Source organism: Aythya marila (assembly GCF_965140915.1).
Source record: "Aythya marila genome assembly, chromosome: 18".
Taxonomy (NCBI): Eukaryota; Metazoa; Chordata; class Aves; order Anseriformes; family Anatidae; genus Aythya; species Aythya marila.
In genome coordinates, this window is record NC_139059.1 from 6,274,755 (window position 1) to 6,300,919 (window position 26,165).

Genomic DNA, 26,165 nt, shown 5'->3' on the forward strand with positions numbered 1-26,165 from the left:
GACAAATAATGGAGAAACAAATTACTGAGAAGACTGCATCAATATCTGATAAATGTGGAAGAAGAAAGAATCATAAAAAAATAATCGGGCAGGGAAGGTCTTCCCAAAACAATCTTGAAAGGTACAGCAGACAAAAAACAAGAGGCGATCAAAAAATACACGTTTTGGGTATCAGAAAATAAATGAACTATAAAAAACGTACACGTAATTGTCTAAGTGCATGTGTGAGGCTACATGCCTACACTTTCTTAACGAGCAATAACAGGACTAACATCAGATCCGAGTCCCCCCTCTGCCGATAACGTGGGGCACGTTTTACGGCGTGGCTGAGGCTGACAAAACATTTTCCCGATGCCGATGCTAAAACATTTCCGATGTCCGCTTCCTTAACACCGGGAGCGAGGCAAGATGCGCCCGGCCGGCACCGTGTGGGGACTCCGAAGCGCTGCTGGCTCGCGACCCTCGGGCGGTGACTCCTGAGGCGCCTCGAGCGCGGGGACCGCGGGGCAGAGGCGGGAAGCGCCGCCCGTCAGGAGGGCTTCGCCTCAGGAGGGCTTCGCCTCAGGACGGCCCCCGCCGCCCCCTTCCCCTCAGGGGCCCGGGGTCCGGCGCCGTGCCCCCGGTTTTACCACAGGACCGGCGCCGATTTGAGCGGGGGCCGAGCGGGCTCCTTCAGCGCACGGCTGTAGGGGGCAGCGGAGCGGGCGGCTCGCCTCAGGGGTGTGTGGGGGGGTGCGCTGGGGCACCGCGGGGCTCGGAGGGGCTCGGAAAGGTTCGGCAAGGTTCGGAGGGACTCGGAGAGGTTCGGCAGGGTTCGGAGGGGCTCGGAGGGGCTCGGAGGGGCGGGCCCCGGGCGCGAGGCGGAGGCGGCCCCGCTCTACCCAGCATGCCCCGCGCCGGGAGGGCGAGCGGCCCTTTCCCGCGAATTCAGTTCAAAGGAGGGGGAGGGGAGAAGCGCCAAGCGGCGGAGCGCACCGACCAACCAAACTCTTCCAGAACCATCCGTGCGTCACGCGGGGGCGGGCCCGGCGCCGGCCAATGGGGCGGTGCGGCGCCACGTTCGGAGCCAATGGGAGGAGGGCGGGGGCGGGCGCGTTGCGGGCCGTCGGGTTCGGCTGGTCGCGGCGCTGAGGAGGAGCGGAGCGGCGGCGGCGGCGACTTGGAGGAGTTGGGGCTCGGCGCTTCCCCTCCCCCCGCCTCGCCCCCCGCCCCCGGCCGCCCCCCCCCTCCCCGGGGCCCGCTCGCTCCCCGTCCCCCCGGGGCGCTCCCGGGGGCCAGGCCCATGGCTCCTCAGAAGCACGGCGGAGGCGCGGGGCCCAGCTCGGGCTCCGCCGGCGGCGCCGCCGGAGGAGGAGGCGGAGGAGGAGGAGGCGGCGGTGGAGGAGGAGGAGGAGGAGGCGGAGGAGGCGGCGGGGGCTTCGTGGGCTCCGCCGCGGCGGCGGCTCCGGCCGGGAAATCCGGGGGTGCGGCGGGCGGCGGCGGCGGCGGCGGAGGAAGCGGTTACTCGGGCGGCTCCTCGGCCTCCTCGGCGGCGGCAGCGGCGGCGGCGGCGCTGCCCCCCGTGAAGAAGCCGAAGATGGAGCAGATCCAGGCCGACCACGAGCTCTTTCTGCAGGCCTTCGAGAGTGAGGAGCGGCGGGGACCGGAGGGGGGGTGGGGGGGCGGCCGCGGAAAGGGCGGGAGGAGGAGGCGGGGGTTGGGGGGGGGGAAGGGGGAAGCTGTGGGGAGCGGGGGGGAGGCCGGGGGGCGGCGGGGCCTCAGCCCCCGGCTGCCCGCCTCGGTCCCGGCCCCCGGCGGGCTGCGGGGCTCTCGGGGCGGGCGGTTGGGTGCCCGCGGGGCGGAGGGAGAGGGGGCTTCCCCCTCACGCACACCTCGGGACGGGGAGCTCCGGCTCGCCCCCTGGCCCCCGTCCGGGTGGTTTTCTTTGTCTCGTCCCCACCGGCCCCCGGTTGGGGCTGCGGGGCGGGCAGGGAGCTCGGGCAGCCCCGGGAGAGGAGCGGGGAGCCCCCGGGGGCGCGGCGGGGACGCTGGGGGAGCGCTGAGGCACGGGCACGGCTCGGCCCTCAACTTAACGGGGCTCGGAGGAAAATCGGGAGCGCCCTGCGGAGTGCGCGGGGGGGTCCCGGGACCGCTGCTGTCACCGCTCGTGCCTCCCCGCTGCGGGCGGTGACAGTGCTGGGGGAAGAGTTGGAGCTCTTGGTGTCGCCTCAAATCCCTCGTAATGTCGGGTCCTTTCAACCTGAGCCTCGTTAAGGAAGCTGCGGGATCGATAATAGCGCGCTGCGAACGGGGCGAGTTGCAAACGGGAGTTTTAAGATGTTTGCTCAGTGTTCGGTGTCGGAGGCTGGGGGGGAAAATTTCCCTTCGCGTGCCCCCGTCTGTCAGAAAAGGGGAGGAAAAGAAGGGGGCAGGTAGGGATCGGGGACGTGTTACAGCGCGAATGTGTCACAGCTGCTAACTCTGGTGCGAATACTATGGAAAACCTGCAATAAGTAAATATTGGGTTAAAAAACCCTAACATGCATAGTATTGAATTGCATTCTTCTCAAATATTTTTGTCCCTTCTCGAGGTCATATGGCAGAAAAAGATAAAGATTTATTTTCAGCTTTTCCTGAGCAGTATGGACTTCTGAAACATATGTCTGTTTGCGGGTCGAAAAGTGTCACAGAATTTTTCTGCTTGGGGAAACTGAAGTTGAAACACCAGTGCACTGTCTTTAAATTACATATTACGTCACATGATTTGATGTTTTCATACCTTTATAAACTATATTACAGTTTTTTGGAGACTAAAAAATTGAGATCTTTCTTTAAAAGTCGAGACTACGTATTTTCACTTTCTGTTAAAGCGCACGTTTCTTATCTGTATTCTTCAAGTCACATTACCACCAATTCATTAGGGTGGTAGTTCTTAATTTGCATTAAGCAGAATTTTACTGGTATTCATGAGGCTTCTGAAAGTATAGACTGGGATTCTTTTAAGATTTCCTTCTCTTTAACACCTACACACCTTTCTAATAATAAATTATTTAGGGTTTTATGTTCATAGGTTTATTTCTACACTTAAGTCATATCTTTAAAAATGGGTGAAGAATATGTAACACTCTCCTTTTTCACCTCTAATCACAAAATTCCATAAACCGGAATAAGGTTTTCAGCTATTTAAAATAAATGCTTTGCCATAATACACAAATAAAAACATTATATTTGTTAAGAAATAAATAGCTGTTTAGTTTCTTCACGTGGAAAGCTGAGGCAGCGCTAGTAGCCTTAGCGCGGGCATCTAGGCGTTTTCCCTATCTCTTGCTCTCTGTTTGTTCTCTCAAGTTATTTCCACGTTTCTTGCTGATATTACCTAATCAAGGTGGCTGAAAAATGGTATTTTTCAGTTTGTATTGTATTTCTGTTTTAAGAAAGAACCTGATGCAGACAAAAACTCTTTTTGTCCTGATTTATCTTAATTGGTTAAAACTTAACTGAAGGTCCGCTTTTCTGCAGGCATGTCTCGCTCTTTTGAACTTTGGTTATTACACCTATTTCGAGTGATGCTGCCCTTTCATGTCAGTATCGAGCAGAGCTCTATTATCTTCCATCAGTTTGCACTTTGAAACAGTAGTTACTGTAGCAGAATCAACATTTTTCTGGTCCCAAGAGTACAAGAGATTTTGGAAATGAATTTTCCAGCTTAAATGATCTGTGCTGTGTCGTAGTCAACTGTCACTGCCTATTTCTGTTTTGGTACCTCGTGCAAGTGACCTTGGTACTTTCCAGAAGGATAAAACAATCGAATCATAAATTGCCTGACTCTGTAAATTTAGTGTACTCTTTTGGTCTTGTACCAGACACGTTCATTAACTTGGTGAAGAAAATTTACCTGTTCAACTACAAATTGTAATACATTGAGGTATTTTTTCTGCCCCTCTCCAGTGCAAAGCCTGTAAGAAGCATATTTTGTGAAAAACAAGCATAGTTGTCAGGGTTGTCGCGACCAGTTTATGCTACCTTAAACAAGAAGTTGCTTTGTGCTGTACAATAGATGGAATAACCTTTGACTTATTAACTTAGGGTTATTTAGACATCACGGTGCTTCACTTAAACTGACTTTTGTGACAGTTGTTTAAAACAAACAACCAACGTGTTAAGCTTGATAGTACTGCATCATGGCTGTTGCTCTAGAGGTTTAAAGCATGTTGGATAACACGTGTTTCTTTCTCTTAGAACCAACACAGATATACAGGTTTCTACGTACACGGAATCTCATAGCAGTGAGTAATTGGTCTTTTATCACTCCTTTACTTTGGATTTGTAGGAAACTTAATTAAAGCGTGTTAACCTTTTTCATATTTTTTTTTTTCCTGCAGCCAATATTTTTGCACAGAACTCTCACTTACATGTCCCACAGAAACTCCCGAACAAATATCAGAAGGTAAAATAATTTTTTGAAAACTATCTTCTGCTACTTCATTAACATTTTGGGATTAAATAAATGAATAGTGGAGGGTGACGTCTGCTCTTCAGATGGTGTATAAACCATTGCTGTGTCTTTTTCAGGAGCTTAAAGGCATACGTTACTTTACAGTTGATTTCTGAGACCTAGGAACTTTTCTGGAATGTTAAGTGTGTGTGACTTTACACTTGTGACTTGTTTTGGTGTTGGGAATATTCAAATATGGAAAACTGTCTGCACAGCCCTAACCTAACTGTCCGTATTTGTTTTCTGTTTTGGGAAGAGCTTCTTAAAAACAAACAAACAAAACTTCTGGGCTTATGAAATGCTTAATCATAAGAAACATGTTAGTTTAACCACTTATTTAGAAAATCAAACAAAAAAATAAACAACAAACACTTCTATTTTGGTTTTGTTAATCAGTCTTAGAAAGAACCAGTACTCTTTTCTGTAATTATATTAACTGAAAAATGATTTAATTTATAGCATTTTACAAAAAAAAAAAAAAAAATCCAGCAGAGGCTTTAAAAAGGTTGTTTTGAGCTGGATGTATCTGAGAAATGGGCTTCAGTTTTGACATTGCAAATACTTGTTCCTATCATATGAGGTGCTACAGCTGCATGTCAGCTGCTCTTAAAATACATAAATATTGCATCTCGGAATGTGCGTGTTGCAGTTGTACATTATTTATTACTAGAACTGCAAAGTCCTTTCAGTTTTATCCCCCTCACTGAAACTCATTTTTTTATACTTTGGATTTCTTGTAGAGTGAGCACTGAAAATATTTTAACATTTCAGTTCTTACTACATGTGAACAATTACTATAGGACTAAAATAATTAATCGTGAACACTTAGGAATAGCAACGATCTAATTTTTGCAGACAATTCTAGTTTAAACTATATTTGTATCTTAAGGAGGTAACTTTTGAATGATCTATCAAGAGAATTTGCAGATTTTAATTAAAACAGGATATATTTAGCATTCTCAGATCTCATAGATATTGTTTAATGCTTTTGCCGTTTTCTTAAAATTGTATTAATAGCATACAACTTCAAGTACTTTAGGATGTATACTGCTTGATCTCATCCTGTCCTTTGATCATTTTTTTTTTTTTAACTTGAAGTTGCTGCTTGATTTTTGTTAAAGAAGTTACCAAAAGGAATTGTTTGCTTATTTTAAAATAGGCTAGAGCCAAATTTTAAGAAATAACGTTCAGGTGCTGTTATTGTTTGTTTGCTTTACACCAGAATTGTGCAACAGGAAATTGTTCTTGCTTACTACCAATTTTAATTTATAGTTGATTGAAATGCATATGTTCTTTTACCTGAATCTTATTCTGTTTCTTTGAATGTTTGCTGTAGTTGCTGGGAAACAAGAAGTGGTACTTTGCATGTACATTGTGTTGTCCACTGTTCCAAATTCCGGTTCAAATTCAGCCGCACAAGTAATGCCTAGTTTCTCTTTGAAACATACTGATTTTTATTGCTGCCCATAATACTCTGTTCTAGAACTGTGACTTTGGTTGCTTGGTGTTTTCATCCATAACAGACAAATTAATAGTGATTTCCCTCACTAGTTTTCTGAAAATACTGGCTTACTGAAATCAGTCTGCTAATTAGGTCTTGGAAGAAGAAGTAAAACACTTGAGTATGTTTTTCTTTCTAAAAACACAGTGATGCTGCAACAGAAGTAAGCCAGCACAGTTGAGGAGGGAAAAAAACAAAACAGTTGCTACGGAGTGTGTTCTCCTCTGGGTGCCCCCTGCCTTTCCGTGCTGTGTCAGTACTGTGGTCTCTCTCTGCCGAATTAAAAGGCAGAAGTTGTAGCTTAAAGGTAGTTCAAACTGTTTGGCTGTTTTTAGGACATTGACTGAGGGACTTGAATTAAACCTCCCCAGGAGGCTGTTTGCAGACTTGCTGGCAAACACTTCCAAATGTGCACAAGGCCTTAGTTGCCATTCCTCATTCAACAGAAATTGTTAAAGTATAGGGTCCTGACGTGTTGCTCAACGTGAGGCTTTAACAGAGAACAAATATCTAGACTAGAGTGGAAGATCCTATTGAGGCTTACATTTGGAAAGCTTTACATACCTAACTTTGATATAGCTAAAATTTTGGCAGAGTTCTCTCTGCAAATAATTATCTTCTAGAGCTGTGTAATTCTTAGTCTGCTTACATTAACCTTTACAAAGTATGCAATGTATTTTCCCTGTAAGACTTAGTAATTTTGCTGCTCTTAAATTCCCGATCATTGTTTTGATGGCCATTTTGATAAAAACGGTATCATATGTAAACTAAACAAATTATCACCAAGATGTATACAGTTTAACTATTACAGTAGTAATTATGGCTCCGCATCTTTTATCTCTAGCCCTACAGCAGTCTGAGAAAAATGCCAGACAAATTTATCACTTGGAGGTAGGGAAGTAAAATTGCATTTTTACGAAGAAACGATCCATTGATGTTGGTTTATATGTTTAAGACTGAGAAAATGTTGATAATGACCAGGATGCTTAAAGTATAGGGAGTAAGTTAATGAGCAGGTGTCAACTTACGCTGTAAGTCTTCATTGTGTTTTGTTTCATTGAAGGCAACAATTGTTTGAGCAGTATTCTTTGATAAAATTATACTTTATGGAAAATTAAAATGGATTTTCGGCCTGTGGGGCTGTCTTTAGGTGTCACTGTCTTGCTAGATCAAATGATGTAGATGGAAAAATGATACTGTATTAATGAAAGTTGCTTCCTGTACAGTATTTGGATAAAGGCATATTTTTTTATTTAATGCTGGAGTAATGGCATGCTACTATGATGTGACTCTTAATACTTTGTTAATTATTACCGTGCTGTACTGGAGTAAGAGTGGGTGGAGAAAGGAATGTGCAAGATGCACATACTTGTAGCCCAAGTAAATGCTGTCCTAAAAATCCTGGGTATTAAGGGCTATTATAAACTCAGTTTTGTCCCCCCTTATGCGTGAGTAAGGAACACAGTAACATAAAAACAGTTCTCTGGGTTAAAGGAATGTCAGTACTTCCTTGTGTTCATACAAGTTAACTTCAGAGGTAACAAATCTGATTTAAGTGTTTTTTTGTTGTTGCTATTTTTACCTTTTTCTCAAAGGTTTTGAGGGTTTTTGTTTCTTTCTTTTGACTAACCTGAGTTTGACATTTGGAAAAGTTATGCAATTGTTATTTGTGAGTATTAATGAACCAGAAAGTTTAAATGCAAGCTGTGTTAGACAGCGATATACCTTAGGAAAGGTTGTGAAGCTCCCCCTTTCTTGAAATGTTAGTTGGTTTCTGGCTCCTGTTCTGGCCATGACTTGACTTTGCTCTAGCTGCTTTGAGGGAAGTCTTTAGTCTGAATAAAGCCCTCTAAAGATCGGTGTGCCTGCTTGCTGTTCTGCAGACTGCTGGCTGATTTTGAGCTTGTGCAGTGTGTGCGTGGATGTTTTTCCCTTAGAATCTGAAACTTTCAACTCCTCTGTTCTTAACGTATCTAAAACTGAGCATTGCAAGATTCATATTAATAATCCCACACTTCAGCGTAGTTGAGTCACTTCTTGAATCTGTCATCTGCCTGAACCTGAGGCAGAGTAGAGCTTTGAATCAATTATTGTTTACTACACAGAATTATTTTTCTTACCTGACTGCAAACATGTACTTGGCTTTCTGGTCCAGAGTTACTATTTAGCCACATGTAACAAAATCATTCAGAGGTATTAAATGCTGAATGTAGACAATGTTTGACATCAGTGTGTTCAGTCAGAATGTAAACAATGCCTCCTGCTTCCCCATAGAGGTCACCCCCTGACACTTTAATAAAAAAAAAATCATGTATTTGCCAACAGATTATTTTCTTTTCATCTCATTTCTCTAAGGTATAAGATGCAAAGAATGATACCCTTACTGTTTTTGTACCATTACTCATCTGTGCAATTCTGTTTGCCTCTAAGTCCAAACATTAGTTTTCCTTTAAAGAGAAATTGAAAGACTAGTCTAAAAAGTATAGAATAACTTCTGTTCATGAGTGAGCTTCATTTAGCAATAATATTAAATGATATATATATATAGTAAAAGAGGCTGAACATAGGAGCATGAACAAACTGATATTGTCAGAGAGAAAATATTTATAAAGAGGTTATTCTCTGACATTGTTGTCATGTTTTTTTCCTCTGTTTCTTATGAATGATTTCTAGGAATATCTTAAAAATTCGTTGCTTTTTCTATTGTGTACATCTGATGCAAATTTGTGGAGAAAAAATCTTTGATCATTAGGCTTTCAACTTCAGATAATGTTTTCGTTATTTGATCAAGATTAAAGTAGTGATGACTGGAGAATTAACTTGAATGTTTCTAGATGTCATGAGTGTTGCTAAAGCAAGAAGATTTTCTTTGAGCTAAGTTGAAATGCCATTAGACATTCATAGAAAAGCTGAAATGCTGTTAAACAGCACTTATGAGCAGTTAGATCACTTCTGGAAGGTCTCTATTTTCATTATTTTGATACTGCTTGAGAAGCTGTATTGCAGATACTTATGTAGGGGCTTTGTGAATGGAAGGCTAAAATTGCATATGTAGGTAGTTTTTAATACAAAATCAAGTCAAAGTTTTGACTGATTCTTCTTTTATATATGGGAACAGTGGCTACATTTCTTTCTGCTTTTTCTTCACAGGAAAACGTTCAAAGTAGATGACATGTTATCAAAAGTAGAGAAAATGAAGGGAGAACAAGAATCTCACAGGTACTGTTCTGCATATTTATGTTTGTGTGCATGTAGGAATGCTAAATCAAAAGGCTTTTGGATTGACAAAATGAAGGTGATAGAGTAATTATTGGAAGCAAGGTATTCTGCTGAAAACTTGGAGAAAAGCAATGTTGGATAAACTCTCCTAATATTTGTAGTGCCCTTTCTTAAAATGTGTAGAAGCCTGAAAGAGGTATTTGTCTTAACCTTCTTTGTGATATTGATTATATCACTAATAACTAATATGTATGTGCTGAAATTTAAATAAATAAAGTAATAGTATTTTCCTGTAGCTGCCTTTGTTCATCGGGAGGGGGAGAGGGAACGCTTACAAAAACTGTTATCATTATTTAAAAGATCTTATCGTTGTCCTTTTCAAGCTGTACCAGGGAAACTAGTTATAAAATGTTTTTATTAAAGTCAGTAGGACTTGCAGTTTTCCTTTTGTGATTTTCTAGTGAGAAATATTGCTCAGTCAGAGATTTATCTTGTGATCTGACCACACGCATTTCTGAACCTTAGCATAATTCTAGCTGAGTAACAGTGTTCCGTCTTTAAAAAGTAGTTGGATTATTTCAAGTCTTAATTCAATACGGAATTGTTAGACTGAGGGGGGGAAATGCTTAATGAATTATAATTGTGAAATGGTAATTTAACTTACCTATTGATTTTGTCATCTTAATTATATAACACTTATTTAAATGTTGGATAAAGCTCACGTTTTGTCAGGTCTTACTACGATACTTCAGAAAAAAATATTTGACGTTTGAACTTGCTGAGTTTGCCGTGTTGTATTTGGTAAAAGTCCAAGTTCAGCAGAGGCGCTGAACTTGGGAATGATGCATTTCAGTTCATTTTTATCCTAGCCAATGGCAAAAACAAATTGCAAGTCTGCATTGTCTGTTATTTCAGCACTATGACGTGTCAAGAAAAAGTTTGAAAAACTCGCTCACAGAAGTAATACAGTATACAGTATGTTCACATTTGAATGTGATAGATAATGACCTTTTTTCTTCTTAAAATTGTTTTCTTTATGTATGATTTAGTTAAACACCTAAGCTTTTTGTGAAGATATATATGATGGGAATAAACCAATCCATTGTAATGACTTCCAGAATTATTTTCTTCTAATCTACACAATTCAGCCCAAGATCCGTTTTAATCCTGCAGGTTGGCTTTGTGTTCTTTTTAGGTAGAAAGATTGTAGATGATTTGCCAAAACCCTTCTTTTTAATGTACTTAATGGATAATGAGAAACAAAGCATTCTGGAAATTGTAAGACAAAAACAAATGTTGAAAGACTAACCTAAATTGCTGGAATGTGTGAAGACCCATTCAGGGTTTTTTGTGGTGTGGCTTTCTTCTTAACCAGCTATTCTTTTTCCATAGTGTTTGCAAATAATTAGTCTGCCTCAGAGGCAACCATTCTAGATGGAATTTAGGTTGAAACAAATTTATAAATTCTGTGTTTCAAGAGATTTTATACATTTTGCTAATAGTATTGTTCATAATTATCTTTTGCTTTGTATGTTATGGTTGCTTAATAGGCAAATCTCCCTTAAAAGATAAGGATCAAGTTGAAACAGAATATAGATTTGTTTGTGTTGGTTTTCTGCTTTCAAAACTATTAAAAAACAAACAAACAAAAAAAAAAACATTTTAATCTGGAATTGGTCTGGAGGAGTAACATGGCTGAATGATGCAAGTTGGTGTAGACAGAATCCTTCAAATGCTCATGGACACTTGTTACCTCAGAGCTTTCAGGAAAGTGTTTAAAATAGGTTTTGAATGTCAGGTATCTTTCTGAGAAGTTGATGAAGATGCTTATCTAGTGTTCTAGTGTGACAGACGCTTTTTGTAAATTCTGTGTGCCTTAAAAATACGGGGTGTTTTTGAAACCCATTTAATTCTGGTTTTGTGAATACTTGCTTTGAATTGAAATGCGTTCTCTAATTAACAAATTGAAATAAAATGGGCCTATGATCAGCAGTATAGTTTAGCCCACAAGCTGCAGTGCTATGAAACAAAATAGATGCAACTATTACTTTGTTTGCATGTGTTATACCTCTGGCTTCACTGTTGTGAAGATTCTGCTTAGTGAACTTGAAATACTTGTACAAAAATTTTGATACCAAGTTCAGGGTGAAGTTCTAGACCATTTCTACCAAAAATCATTCTGTTGTTGACAAAGGTTTAGGAAATGTCTGCATGCCTGTGGTGGCAAGATCTCACCTCTACATACAGCACCTTTCTACGGAAGTGTTTAGGCCTCTACCTTTTCCCCCACCCTCCCCAGTCATGGAATATAGAGAGTGAATCCGTCTGGAAAGAGAAGACTGGTCTACAGCTGTGCCTTAGTGCATGCTGTGCCCAGACAGTTTGAAAGCAGGTGGAAGGATGGGCTCTGTTGTGGTTAGGCCTGTCCTGACCATTAGTGAATGGAGTGGCTGCTATGAGGAGAAAATACTTCTTTGTTCTAACATATCCTTTCTTTTTTTTTCTGTTTAGCTTGTCTGCTCATTTGCAACTTACGTTTACTGGTTTCTTCCATAAAAATGGTACGTTTGCAAAATTCATTCATTATACCGTTAATTTGTGTAACACCTTTGAAATTAGTACAGATTTGTGAGCGGAATTTGTGAACAGTATGTTACAATCTCTGCTGCTTGGATGCAGATTTTAATTTTGTTATTCTGTCCTGTTATTTACAGTACCTTTAATTGTTCTTTCAATATGTGTTAGTGTAACTGTAAAGTTAAGTAGCTAACGCTTCCAGGGTTTTAGTCAAAACAGTGATTTTGATGAATACTTCATCTTCATCCATTCAAACTTGAAGAAACTTGAAGTAGAGCTTGATGAAAGAGTTCCTGAAGAAAGATTTTATGGACATAGGACTTTGAAGTATTTGAAGTATCTTTTACAAACAAAAGGGAAAAAAAAAAAAAAACACAACAGAAATTCAAATCATTATCAGCTTTAGAGGTTTTGAATTTAACGTAGAAGTATGCGAACAAATTGTATCAGGTAGAGCCTAGAAATGTGGAAAAGGTCATGCTGGGGATTATAAGAGTGCAGCTGAAAACGCTTCTTGGTGACTTGCAATAAATTGGTGGGTTTTATGCACATAAGGCATTACCTCTCAAAATTGGAATATCTGGACTTCCCAGACCAGAATGAACGGTTCTGTTCCTTTAACAAAAGCAGAAGTTACGTGCTGTATGCTGTATAGGCATGGGTAAATTCATTGTCTTTTTACTTTCCCGAAAAGAAAAAAATTACCTGTTTATCCATTAAAATTAAGCAGTGTTTCTATTTTTTTCAGTTAAAAATATTCTCTATAACATCTTAGTCCTTGGATGTAAAAGCTACTTCAATTCTTGTAACGGGTTCTATGCTTCAGTCTGGAATCTGTCATGTTCCATCAAACTATTTTGTGTTTAACTGGATCTGTTCAAGTCAGATGTCTGGAAGATAAAGTTGCAAATGTCTAGATTTCAGAATCCCTTTTTTAGTAAACTAATGTCATTCTGAGAAAGTTCTTCCAGTATCTTGGCTTGTAAAGTTCTGCTTCTGGAATTCCGCTTCAGAATGCTGCTGGTCTCAGTGGATAATATTCATCTTGTTTCTGTTCTTATGAATTTCATTTTATATGTTGCCTGCAGATCTTTAGATGAGAAAACAACACAAAATGAGGACTACTGGGGCAACAAGTAATAAGAATAAATACATCTTAAATTCAAATGCTGTTCTGGAAGGATCAGATTTTGAAGATGTTAGTAAATTCCTCACACATGGAATTTAACCTAGTGGATAGGATAGTTGTCTCATAGTTTCTGCTGACTGGCCTTGCCTTTCTTACTGTGTAGTAGAAGTGGGCTGTAGGAGAATTTTGAAAATGTTTGACTTCTGTGTATTTTCAAATGTTTAGATTTTTTCTGGACTGTTAGCTCTTAAAAAACTCCGTTTGCTTTAAGAGAGAGCGAGAGTATGATGTCTCTTTGTACCATGTAAACAAATGTCACAACATAAACAATGTATACTTTGGTAAATATAAAATATAGAAAATATTTAAATTAATGAAGCTGGCACAGTTAGCATACTATTTGTCTGGATAGAAAAATATTTAGGAAACTCTTGAAAGAAGAGTGTGTGATGGCTTTTTTGTTTGTTTTCTGAGCTTCTTTATTTGCTAAGAAAAGATTTCTAATATATCTTATATTTAAAATTGAAAAAATGTTTTTTTTAATTGCTAGTACCTATAGAGGACTTACTGAAACTTTCAACTGAAGCACGTTAAGCTTCTTCAAAGTAACATCAGGAGGGAAGCAAGTGAAGATGCATGGGTTGAGTTCTCTTTAACATAGTAAAGCTTTGCTCTTTATACCTAGTGAGCATAAAGAAGTTTTTCATTGTCAGATTCTTTGCGACAGGGATAAGCTTAAGTCATTTTGTCATTTAACTTCAAAATGTGTGTAAGCCCATAACGGTATTTGTAAGACTTTAAAAAGCAGAAATAGTTTCATGCAGATCTGTTCAATTTTGGATGATCGCTTTTTCAGAATTTCTTCCACAAATTCTATTTAAGCATACATGGAATATTTTAATCTTTTTTTTCCATATGAGGGCATATTTCCAGAATAACATCCATTCACATGACTAAAATTTCTCTTTCTAGACAGTGAAATTTATTTTAAAAGGCAGTTCTTAGTTGGCATTGGTGATGTACGGCTGGTCGTAGCCATCTTGAAGATTCCAGGTTCTAGGAAACTTAGTGTGAAGAGGCTGTGATGCCAAGTCTCATTTTATAAGAGTTTTTTTTGGGTTATTTCAAGAGTCATTTAACAGCTATTTGGCATAGGCTTAACTTCGTATAATTTTTTGTTGTTTTTCTTATAGCATCTGGAGCTTAAGTTTTGATAAGAACCAAATTCTAGGTTTATAAGCAGTAAAGTTAAAAATTATGGGAACTAATTTCACTTATCTGTAACTAGTGACTTTTCTTAAATCTACTGATATCTTTTTCTTCTGCTATAGAAATGTTTTGGCTAGATCGTGTCCTGCTGTGTCTCTGGACTCTTTTATGAACCTACACAACAGATTCACTTTCAGTTTTTACCCACAACACGTGCTCACTCACATATATAGTGTATGCTGTTCTTTGGCAAGTGGGTTGTCTTCACAATCCATCTTTGTACCTCTAGTTCTAGAATTGAGGTTTAGGAGGTAAGGGGGTCACTTTTGCAGTTTTTTTTTCTGTTTTTGTGAAAAATAAGGTAGAATTATTTTAAGGATGAAAAGAAACCAAGAGTAAAGAATGCCAAAGGTTTAGCAAGTTTACTGTTAAATGTTAAATGTCAATTATGCTAATGTTTTTAATCTGCTAGTAGTAATTAAGTAGGATATGTTCTGAAGTGGGAATTTACCATAAGCTTGGGCAAAATTGAACTTAGAATTGACTGGAGGTCTTTGTGCCTGAAAGTAGCTATGGTTAGAAAGTAATTACAGATGAATTTACACCATTGAACAGATTTTTAATTTTTCAGAACTTAAAATATTTTTCTGTTTAGATAAGCCATCACAAAACTCAGAGAATGAACAAAATTCTGTAACCCTGGAAGTACTGCTTGTGAAAGTTTGCCACAAGAAACGAAAGGTAAAAGTGATTTGACAAACCATTAATATGTATGAAAGCAAAATGTGTACCTGATTCTGGAACATCTATTTAACATTACTATACAAACAGCTAATAGTGAAATGTTTGTGTTGAGTTAAATTTAGTCTTTATGAATTAAACAGAAAACAATTTCTAATTACGACTGTAAATGATTCTTCAGAAGCAAGTGTACTTTTTTTTTCTCTGCTCCCTGAGAAATAACTGGAAGTCCTTATAAAGGCATACCACTTTATTTTATTTGAATTTAGCTTGCTTGTAAGTCATCCACTCATTCTGTATTTTGGCCACCTCTAATTTCACTTCTTTTTTTGTATCACATAATTAAACTGTTAATTCTGTTGGCTTAAGCAAATTGGGGAATCGCAATATCATAAAATAGTCTGTGCTTTTTAGGGTTCAGAGATGAAAAGGAAGAAATTGTAATTGTTTTGAAGTCCTCGGTCATCTGTCAAATCTTCTTTCCTTCCTTTTTCTGAACCTATGTTTTTATGTTGATCATCTCAGTTACTGCAGATTTTAGCTACTATGAATCAATTTTTATCTTTTTTTTTTTCCCCCAAAAAGCATCTTTGAATTTACCTGCTGTTTTAGATACGTTAGTTTCACGCTAGTTGCAAGTTATCCTCACAGCTATGGGAGCAGCAATGCACACGATTATTTTTAATCAAAAAGGGAAATATTTACAGTGATAATTCTCTATTTTCCCTAAGAATATTAAACTGTTATGGCATAGTTTTAAGAGTTACTGTTGTTTCTAGCTAATTTTGTTCTTGTATAGATAAGTATAGTAAAATGAGGAGGTGCCAGTGATTATTTGAAGTATGTTTTACTGTGAATTTCATACTTAGGCCATCTTGCCTTGTTTTTTCAATATTACACAGTGTTCCGTGATCTATCTGAGAGATACTGAATATAGTAAATCCCAGGTAAGTGGTTCTTTATCTCCCAGATAGCGCATAAGTGCACTTTGTAATATTGGAAGAAGATAGGAAGCCCTTGGAACATATATATGTAACCAAAACATTTAATTTCTGTAGGTAAACTGAATTAAATTAGCATTAATGGCTGTTCTGCAGTTTTTCTGAATACTTGATGTCAGTGTTAATTTAATCACTTAGAGAAAGATGGCTGCTGTCAGAAGTGGTTATAAAATGCCAGGTTTCTTTACACTTTCAAATATCTGTTTTTACGTTTAGAACCTGGACTTGTTATTCTGCTTTAATTTACATCTGTTATAAGGCTTATTTTCAGAAGGGGGACAGGACAAGTACAATCCATAAGTAATACAAATTTTCACACTTAATGTCTTAATTTTGTATTCTAAAAACCTAAACCTTAGCTCTCTTGTTTTCCTGCAGGATGTCAGTTGTCCAATAAGACAGGTTCCTACAGGTAAAAAGCAGGTGCCTTTAAACCCAGACCTCAGCCAAATAAAACCAGGCAACTTCCCGTCGCTTGCGGTTTCCAGTAACGAGTTTGAACCAAGCAACAGCCATATGGTGAAGTCTTACTCATTGTTATTCAGAGTAACTCGCCCAGGAAGAAGAGAGTTTAATGGACTGATCAATGGCGAGACTAATGAAAACATTGGTAACTTCAAACTTTAAATAGGCTTTTATGAGGTTTATCTTGCAGGCATGTATACAGTTGTCCTGATCTGTGGTGTAGGTCCTACTTGGAGAAGGCAGTAATAGATGAGTGACTGAGTTGGCTTTACTTGTTTTTACCCTTTCAAGATATAGCCGAAATACAGTTTGTAGCTAGAAGCTGTGTTTCTATTTTTGTCAAAATTTAACACCGCTTTTTGTTAATGTGTGATGGTGTTAGGCAATGCTGTGATGTGGGTGGCAAATAATGAAACTGTGGTCTCTGGGACTGCCTACATCAATGCTGGTCACTACTGACTCAGCTGGAGGTGTGGTCATGGTCTCTCATCAAAACTAAACGACTTGCCAATAAATACCTTTTTAAAAATTGCTATTGAGGTATTTTTTTTAATTTTATTAAGGTGTTAATGTTATATCACAAATGTTGCAGCCTTGAAGACTAATACAGATTGAAAACTTCCTTTTTTTTTTTTTTTTTTTTTTTTTTTTACTATTTTACAATTGAAGAAGGAGGAAGGCCAAATTCTAAATTGTTTATGGTGACAGTAATATGACTGGACTATAAATATGCATGAATGTATCTAAAACATGATTGTCATTATGCTAAGTGCTCTTTCTATTGGCATTGAGCTGTTCATATGGCACATCTGACATAATCAGCAGCCAGTGATATTTTACAATTGCACAGAAGCTGTTTGATCATTTAAATTTGTGCCTATATAATAATTGAATGCAATGTTTGATATTTACAGATGTCAATGAGGAGCTTCCAGCTAGACGAAAAAGAAACTCTTCAAATCGTGAAGATGGAGAAAAGACATTTGTAGCACAAATGACTGTATTTGATAAAAACAGGTAATATTATCCAAAATGAGTATTTCTTCTGCTAATTGTTGGGATTTTTAAAAAATACCAAAACTGAACCTGTTTTTTGATTTAATTCTTGGATGTCTTTTGATACATTCTTAGTTAGTAGGTACAATAAGAGCCCAGGCTTATTGTCTTAAAAATAATTAAAAAAAAAAAAAAGCTCTACAGGTTTTGTAGTGCACGTTTTATACTGAGAACTATTCAGTGACAATAGTAAATTACTCCCTTTTATGAACTTGAATGTTGTCACATTAATATGCATCAGTTAGTATCAATATACCTGCCCAGCCTTGTGCTGTTGTAGTCATCTATCTTCTGCTAGTACCTAATGAAGTTCTGCGTTATTACGGTGAAATCATAGTAATGGCAAGTTGCTCTCTGGAATGATGTGCTGGTTATGAAGTTGTTACTGTGTTCTAAATAGAGTAAACGAAGGTGTTATAGTGGCTTCTGCAAGATGCTGTCAAGAAATAAAACAAAAGGTATCTGGTTTAGTTCTGCTGGGACACTTCTGTTTTAATATATTTCACATGTGAAGAAAAAGTGTAGTTCGCCTCTTCCAGTATCTCTCACTGTATAAAACAGGATACTGAGGGGTCAGAAAACAAACAATTTTTTTCTCATATTTGCACTTTTTTCATTAGGGATCGTGTTTTTCCTAAGATTTACATTTAGTGGCCAAATAAATTTGCCTGAAGGTCTGCATTTAATTTCAGGGAAAGCTAGTTTCTGTGATATATATATTCTGCCTTATGATAGGCAAACGATAACAATGAGCTGCTTTACCCATAACACATATTTGGTGTTGACAGGCGCTTGCAACTTCTGGATGGTGAATATGAAGTGGCCATGCAGGAAATGGAAGAGTGTCCCATTAGTAAGAAAAGAGCAACATGGGAAACAATACTTGATGGGAAGGTAAGGGGTGTTTCAGTAGCTGTATGACTTGTCTTCACTTAAAAGATTCTGGATTAAGGTGAAATGCAATTCAAAGTGCAGTAGTCCCTGAAAATGGATTAGGTTAAGCAGACGATAGTACTTCTGGAAGGATGGAAACAAGTTAAATTTAGGTATTTGTTTAGGAAAGCTTTGGCTACACTGGATCATTACACAAGCAAATGTTAGTAACTGCAGTGGCCTTTCAGTAAAGAAGGCCTGAATACAACAAAAAGATCTCATGAGATTGAAGAATTTAATCTTAAATGTAGGGTGTGCCATCTCCTTCAGTTGTTCTAGTATATCTAAATGTATGTGTTGAGAACACAAGAAATTTGATTAGAAATGACATTTGTCCTCATTCTGTGAATTTTCTTTTATGAGTTTTGTATGTGGTAAGACACTAATTCTGGTGGGATTTTGCCTTTTTTTGCCCACCAGAGGTTGCCTCCATTTGAAACATTTTCTCAGGGACCTACACTTCAGTTTACTCTTCGTTGGACAGGAGACACAAATGATAAGTCTACAGCTCCTATAGCTAAGCCTCTTGCAACACGAAATTCTGAAAGCCTCCCTCAAGAAAACAAGCCTAATTCTGTTAAACCTACTCAGACTATAGGTAAGCAAACTTTGGTTTTGATGCTGTGTAGTGATCTGCTTAGCAATTCTGTACTTCAGGGTTCCTGACGCACTGGTGGAATTGCTTCAGATAAACATGAAAAAGCAAAAATGAATGGGTTTATGTATCCCATATGTTGTAATATTTTTAAGGTAAGGTAAATATTATCATGACTTTAAAGGTCCAACTATTTTTAGATTTTGAAGTGATTGTATACCATGGTCATAAATCATAAATCCTCATGTACAATAAATTAGCAGGAAATCTATGACCATGACTTCCATGATTGTCTGCTTTCCTACACTCTTTTTAACTGCTGTTCTACGAATACTTGAATTCACATTATTTAGGAGTTCACATTTTTACGCTTTGTAGTAAGAGTTTAAAATTTGGTGGATATCAACAGATAAATTTAGCTCTTGGAAAACATGGCTGTTATTGTGAAATGTGACAGAAGGTATCTAAAGTATTGCACTTGTATTTTGCATTTCTGGATAAAGATAACTCAGGTTGCTTCAAAAAGCTTATGGCCTGGCATTTTTGAAGCATTTAGAAACTTTTCATTCTATTTTTGCTGTAATGAAAGGCATGTCTTGTGAAGTTTTGGAATATAAAAGTTATATTTATCCTAGGTATTCATGTAAAACTTTAAGCACTATTAGAAAAAAAAATATTAAACAATTTAATATATTTATAGGTATGTGTTAGAAAAGGTATGCATTTCTTTATGGCAAGTCTGCCAGGGATATTTCCCTTTATATAAGTTCAGCTGATCTGTATTGGTGCTGGTTTATACCTTGAAAATCTCAGTCTTTATACAGTTGGCCCCACAGTAATTTTCAAAGAATATGCAATCGCATACTTTTTTAAGCTCATGCGTAATTTAAAAACATTAACAGAAATAAACTTGCTGTAAAATGTTTGGAAGATTGTGGTATTAAAATGTGTTTAAATACACAAAAAAAGCCCAATATTTTTGTCCTCGCAGTTGTTTACAGCTTGCAAAATATTGGGATTGTTGCTGCGTTGGGGATATTGATACCACAGACCATTTAACTGAACACTTGACGATGTACCTGTACAGCGGGTAGCATGTGTTTTTGGATGATAATTATGTCAAAGAATTAAACTTAATATAGTGGTGATGTATTAAATGTGAATTAGTGACTAGTTTTGTACATTTGCATAATTGTAATTTGCTTGATGTTTGTAAAATCATGTTTCTTCCTTGCTGTCCCACAACTTAGCTTAAAAATGTCTTCTTTACCTCTTCACTCTGAACTGAAATGCTTGTCTATACCTGTGTTTTTTTCAGCTGTGAAAGAATCCTTGCCAACAGACCTTCAAACAAGAAAAGAGAGAGATGTTTTAAATGAGCCTCGACAAAAGTTGCGAATATTTTACCAGGTATTGAAAATATCCAGGTATTGCAAGTAATTATAATGTTCACGCCTGAGTTGGCGAAAGTTTTGGTTTGGGCTGGGGGTAACTGTCTCATTTGCTACTTTTGCGGATATCTTAAGGGGTCTTAAATTCATGTAGGAAGAGCCATTCTACATTTCTTCTTACAGGAAGTATTCTAGGAAATTAATGTTCCTGGGGCCATGTCCAACATAGTCCAAAATACAAAGGACATCTTTTGTTAGACATCTGGAGGGGGAGAGGTGGTCTCCATAGGGGGCATGGGGAATTCTTGAAATACCATTGTTTCAGTAAAGTGAGCTCATTGAGCACTCCCAAGAACTTACTGTTACAGTAGAGATTTCCTGAAATTATGTCCAACCTTGCTGGGGGGTTGGAAGGCTAACAAGTGAAATTCATTTGATGTTAACGCTTACCTTTTTTGTTTGCATCAGTTCCTTTATAACAACAACACAAGACAGCAGACAGAAGCCCGAGATGACTTGCATTGCCCATGGTGCACGCTGAACTGTCGGAAACTGTATAGTTTACTCAAACACCTTAAACTTTGTCACAGCAGATTTATCTTTAATTACGTTGTAAGTGTATTTTTGTAGTTTAGTGGTGTGAGACGGTGTGCAGTTTGTCACAGATGACATATTGACTGCAGTGACTTTATTGCTAGCTGGTTAAGTTGTAGGACTATCTACAAATCAACTGCAGCTTCCTTTGAATGTTGACATGTTACATGAGGCACAAATTTGTGGGTTGCATTCTGACTACAGGTGCTGCTTTTGCACCAATGTATTTTTTGTGATTTAAAAAGCAATGTAATCTACAATTGGTTAGAAGTTTCTTGACATTTTAGGAAGGCAGTAAACATTTAAAGTTAATATTTCCTTATGCTGATAAGGACCTATTCCTACTAGTCTGACCTTAAATAAAAATTGTTCTATGCTTATTTGAAGATAATGTAGTTTCCTATGACCACTACACTGCTCAGAAGATTATTCCAAAACTTTACTCCTTAGCTGGTTAGAAGTGTTCTAAGTTCTAGAGTGCTTGTTAGAAGAATTTTGCCAATCCTGTCCTTAATTTAAGAATTGGTTGTATTGAGTCTTCTCATACAAAACAGTAAGATCATAGAGCAAGGAAGTTTTAGTATAATTTGTTTCTAGCAGTTATTTATTTGGGTGGTGTAAAAGGAATCTAGAGCTCTGTCAGCTTATTGATGGGATGATATTTAAGGTATTTGAAATTGAAACGGTTACTTTAAACCTCTGGGTATGTTGCTAAACATATTTGCAATTATCTGTTTCAGTATCATCCAAAGGGTGCTAGGATAGATGTGTCTATCAATGAGTGTTATGATGGCTCCTATGCAGGGAATCCCCAGGATATCCATCGTCAACCTGGTTTTGCCTTCAGTCGTAACGGACCAGTCAAAAGAACTCCGATCACACACATACTTGTATGCAGGTAGGGAGGCTGAAAAGGTCTGTCCATACTTGTGTGGGATAGCATATGCACCAGACTTGTGAAACCTGGAGACTTTTACATCTATAGCTGTGTATAAGCAGTGTTAAATTTCACCAGCATTAAAGTATAACTGTTACTGACTGAATAAAAGACTTTTGAGGAATGATACCTTCACCTGTGATTTTACATCCTTTAAGTTGAGGCATCCATCAACACAAGAACTTGTTTTTGTAAACTGCCTCATCCTAAAACTTCCCTTGCCCAAAAGATTGAGTGCATCTTTTTCTTAGGGAGGGGTTGTGAGTTGGATTTGTTTTTTTGTTTTTGTTTTATGGCATGTATTTCTTTGCTGGTGATTTTTTCCTGAACACTTCTGTAAACTGGAGCCTAAAAGAAATCTGTATTAATTACCATACTTAGCATTTGTATGTTTGATTTAGTAGTTGAAAGCAGTTACTTGTTTCCTTCTGCTAGGCCAAAGCGTACGAAAGCAAGTATGTCAGAATTCCTTGAATCTGAAGATGGAGAAGTAGAACAGCAGCGAACATATAGCAGTGGGCACAATCGGTTATATTTCCACAGTGACACATGTTTACCTCTCCGTCCACAAGAAATGGAAGTAGACAGCGAGGATGAAAAGGACCCTGAATGGCTACGGGAGAAAACCATTACTGTAATTATCCCATTTATACAAAACTACTTTCAATGGGTTGTGGTTTTTAAATGATGAGCTGAGTTGTTTGGGGAACAAATAGGGTACATGTTGTGAAAATGATGTATTTATTTTGAGAGTAAGTAGAAAATATTGTGATGCTCTGCCACTAATGATGTAAATTAATGGATTCAAAGTTTTTATTTTCAAGTACATCTTTGGTTGCAATGCTAGCTCAGTCTACATGGGTCCTAACAAGTTTTCTTTGTTATTTGTGGCTGTTTCTCCTTGAAAGAGGAGGTGCTGGTGATACAGGAGTACAGTGCTGTGTATATAATATGAAAATAATTTATCACAGATCTCTATTTGATCTGACTGCAGTTCCAGAACTTCTTAACAGTAGTCACTTCTGTGATGTATACGTGACACAAGTTGACTGTAGCTGTACTTTAACCGCTTGTCAGTGGACATACAGTTTTCTCATGTCATGTTTTCTTCTCTTTTTGTCCTTTCTCTACTCCTTTATGTTTTCAGCAAATTGAAGAATTCTCTGATGTTAACGAAGGAGAGAAAGAAGTGATGAAATTATGGAATCTTCATGTTATGAAGCACGGGTATGTTATGATAAACTTTTTTTGACACAAATTATATAGATTTGGTTGACTGTTCTGCATTGTAATTCACTAAGCACTTAAAATTCAGTGCTTAGAAATGGATTGTTAAAGGATGAGTTGGGAGTAAGTTTTCTGTGAAGCTTTAAAAAGTTCTTGGGCCTACTAGTTCTTCAGCTTTGAAAATAATGAAAAAAATGCAGATGTTGAGATTTATATAATAGTCTGTGCAGTTACCCTGCAACAGTGTTTATCAATGTCTCTTTTTGCTTTTGAAAATGTTCTACTTGGATAATGACGGATTTCTAATTTGGCAGGTTTATTGCTGACAATCAAATGAATCATGCCTGTATGCTGTTTGTTGAAAATTACGGACAAAAAATAATTAAGAAGAACTTGTGTCGAAACTTCATGCTACATCTGGTCAGCATGCATGACTTTAACCTCATCAGCATAATGTCAATAGACAAAGCTGTTGCCAGGCTCCGAGAGATGCAGCAGAAGTTAGAGAAAGGAGAATCAGCCTCCCCAACAGATGAGGAATCTTCTGAGGAACAGAGTGGGACAACAAATGGATATAGTGAAAATAATATGAGAGAGAGAATTTCAGAAATGGATAGCATCTCAGGTGTCACAAAACAGAGCAAGAAACAAAAGCTCTGAAGTCAAAAGTCAAATTGCATTCAACGGACAAGCATTGAAGTGACATTCTAGGGTGCATGAGCTCTATAAAGAATTACACACAAAAAATATAGAGATTCCAAACAGGCACTGCTGGATGGAAATAAATGATTTCAACAAGGATATTGTTTTAACAGGGTTCCTATTCAGTTAATTATGCAAGTACTACATGTATATCGGTTTTGGTGATGTAATGACAATATAAGAGTCTGAGCATGAAGAGCAATATGAAAATCTTTTTGTAATTTTAGTAATTAGTGTCTTAAGAACTTTATGGAATTTACATAATTTAAGTATATGTAAAACAGTTTTTATATTAAGATTTTTGCATCTGTATCTGGCTGTTTTTCCTACCATGAAGTTGTGAAACATTGGGGAAAGGGGTTTGGGATACAGTTTCTGCTTTTCTTATTTAGAAGTTCTCCAGTTAGCTTTTTGTGAAAATAACGTCTCACTATTTAAAGTTTAACCTTGATCCTTGTATTTGAAATCATTTATCGATTGATCATAATTGCAAATTTATTTTACACTAAAATTTTGAAAGTTGGCAAACTTAGCACTTCCTTTGTCTTGTGCCTGTTTGGAAAGATCTTGGCTTTTCATGTTGCAGACACAGTGAAGTACCACCGTGGCTTTTTGAGGTTACCAGCAGTTTGGTTTTCATGGATAATTCTGATGTATTGATCACACAGTGTACCATTTTAAACTTGAACATTAGCTCCTTTTATATTTTTATTACGCATTTACACAGCTACACAAACTACTTGATGTAAACCCTTTTTACTGGGGTTCTGCATCATAGCGTGCCATGCTAAAGCCGAGAGTCTATAGTCAGTATGTAGGCATTACGTCAATTAACTTCTTTTGAAGTTTATGCCTGCTGTTTTGCCTGAGTACAGACTGCAAGTCCAGGCCATAGGTTTAGCTTTGGCTTTTGAGATGCCACTCTTGAGGGAAAAATGCACTGTAAAATTGGACCAGAAAATGTGTTGCACTTCTTATGCAAGTATTCTGTGATGTATTGTATTCAATACAGATACTAAGATGCTGACTAAACTATATTTGAGCAGTTTTGCACTGCTGTTAACACATTTTATGCATACGTTTACAGATTTTTTCCAATGGAAAGTGGTTTCACTACTGGTACAGTATCAGCACCGAAGGGTTTATTCCAGCAAGCACTGTGGTTGAGTGACATCACCTCAATTTTTTATTATCCTTAAAATATTGCATTTTTCATATTCTTTATTTATAAAGGAACAATGCTGCTGTAAATACAGGTATTTTTAATTTTTTATTTCATTCCATCACCATGAGATGCAGTTCCCTATTTGTTTAAGGGGTATATAAGCTTTCTAATGGTGTCTTCAGAAATTTATAAAATGTAAATACTGATTTTGATGGTCCTTAAGATGTGTTTAACTGTGAGACTATTTAACTAATGGTGTGGATGTGATTTGTCATCCAGTATTAAGTTCTTAGTCACTGATTTTGTGTACAAAATAGGAAAGAGGGAAACTGCAGCTTTCATTACAAACTTCTTGAATTTGCCAGCTCTCTGAGTTTTAGCAAACTCTAATTATGCCTCTGGATAGTACATCAAGCATTTCTCTCTGGCTTTAATTCGCTAAAGCTGTGCACATATGTAAAAAAAATAGATTATTTTAGGGGAGATGTAGTTCTAGAATTATTGCTTATGTCATTTCTTAAGCAGTTATGCTCTTAATGCTTAAAAGAAGGCTAGCATTGTTTGCACAAAAAGTTGGTGATCCCCCCAAAAAACAGTAATGAAATTACTTCTGTCCAGTAAACTTTGTATGTCATGTCAATTTATAATAAAAGCTGAAAAAATCCCTTTGTTTTCTATTTATAAAGATGCCTTTTCTATATGTACCTTTGAGAGATTTTGAAGATATCGTGTAAGCTGGTTAAAAATTTGAATGGTACAGTAGATATTTAAAAAAAAAAAAAAAAACACACAAAAACAAAACAACGAAAAAGTTCAGTTGTTTAAATGAACCATTGTTTTTACATTAAATGTTTTATTTGAAATCGGCTTTTGTACATAAAGTTCAGTAATATAAAATCTGCCATGATGGTTGTCCAGTCATTTTGTGTGTATGTAAAACGGCCACTAGGAGCACCTCGTGTAACTTAATCTTCTGCTTGTCTGTTTAGCTTTAGATTCATGTGTTTCCTGTGCTGCATAAAAGTAGCTAAGTATCTGTCCAGTCTTTTCATTGTATGTAAGGTATTGCCATAAATTACCAGATTTTGGCTATAAGAACTTTAATTCTCTTCTTTTGGGGTTAGAAGTGAGTACCTGAGACAAGTTGTGTGTCACTGTTTAGAACTGTAATTTTTGTAACTGAGGAAAAACTGTGTGAATGAAGCATATTGCTCAATGTTTTAGTTACAAAACGTCTTTTTTATGTACA

At 37.9% G+C, this 26,165-nt stretch overlaps 1 protein-coding gene across 1 annotated transcript; it reads left to right on the plus strand.

Moving 5' to 3' along the window:
* Positions 1-1,041: 1,041 nt before the first annotated feature.
* On the plus strand, positions 1,042-25,818 carry SUZ12 (SUZ12 polycomb repressive complex 2 subunit). The gene is made up of 16 exons (XM_082774787.1): positions 1,042-1,625; positions 4,219-4,265; positions 4,362-4,426; positions 9,126-9,194; positions 11,706-11,755; positions 14,765-14,850; positions 16,230-16,461; positions 17,231-17,333; positions 18,161-18,266; positions 18,726-18,903; positions 20,219-20,310; positions 20,760-20,903; positions 21,626-21,783; positions 22,258-22,456; positions 22,970-23,049; positions 23,364-25,818. The coding sequence occupies exons 1-16, from the start codon at positions 1,070-1,072 to the stop codon at positions 23,707-23,709; spliced, it is 2,511 nt and encodes an 836-aa protein (XP_082630913.1). The 5' UTR covers positions 1,042-1,069; the 3' UTR covers positions 23,710-25,818.
* Positions 25,819-26,165: the final 347 nt, after the last annotated feature.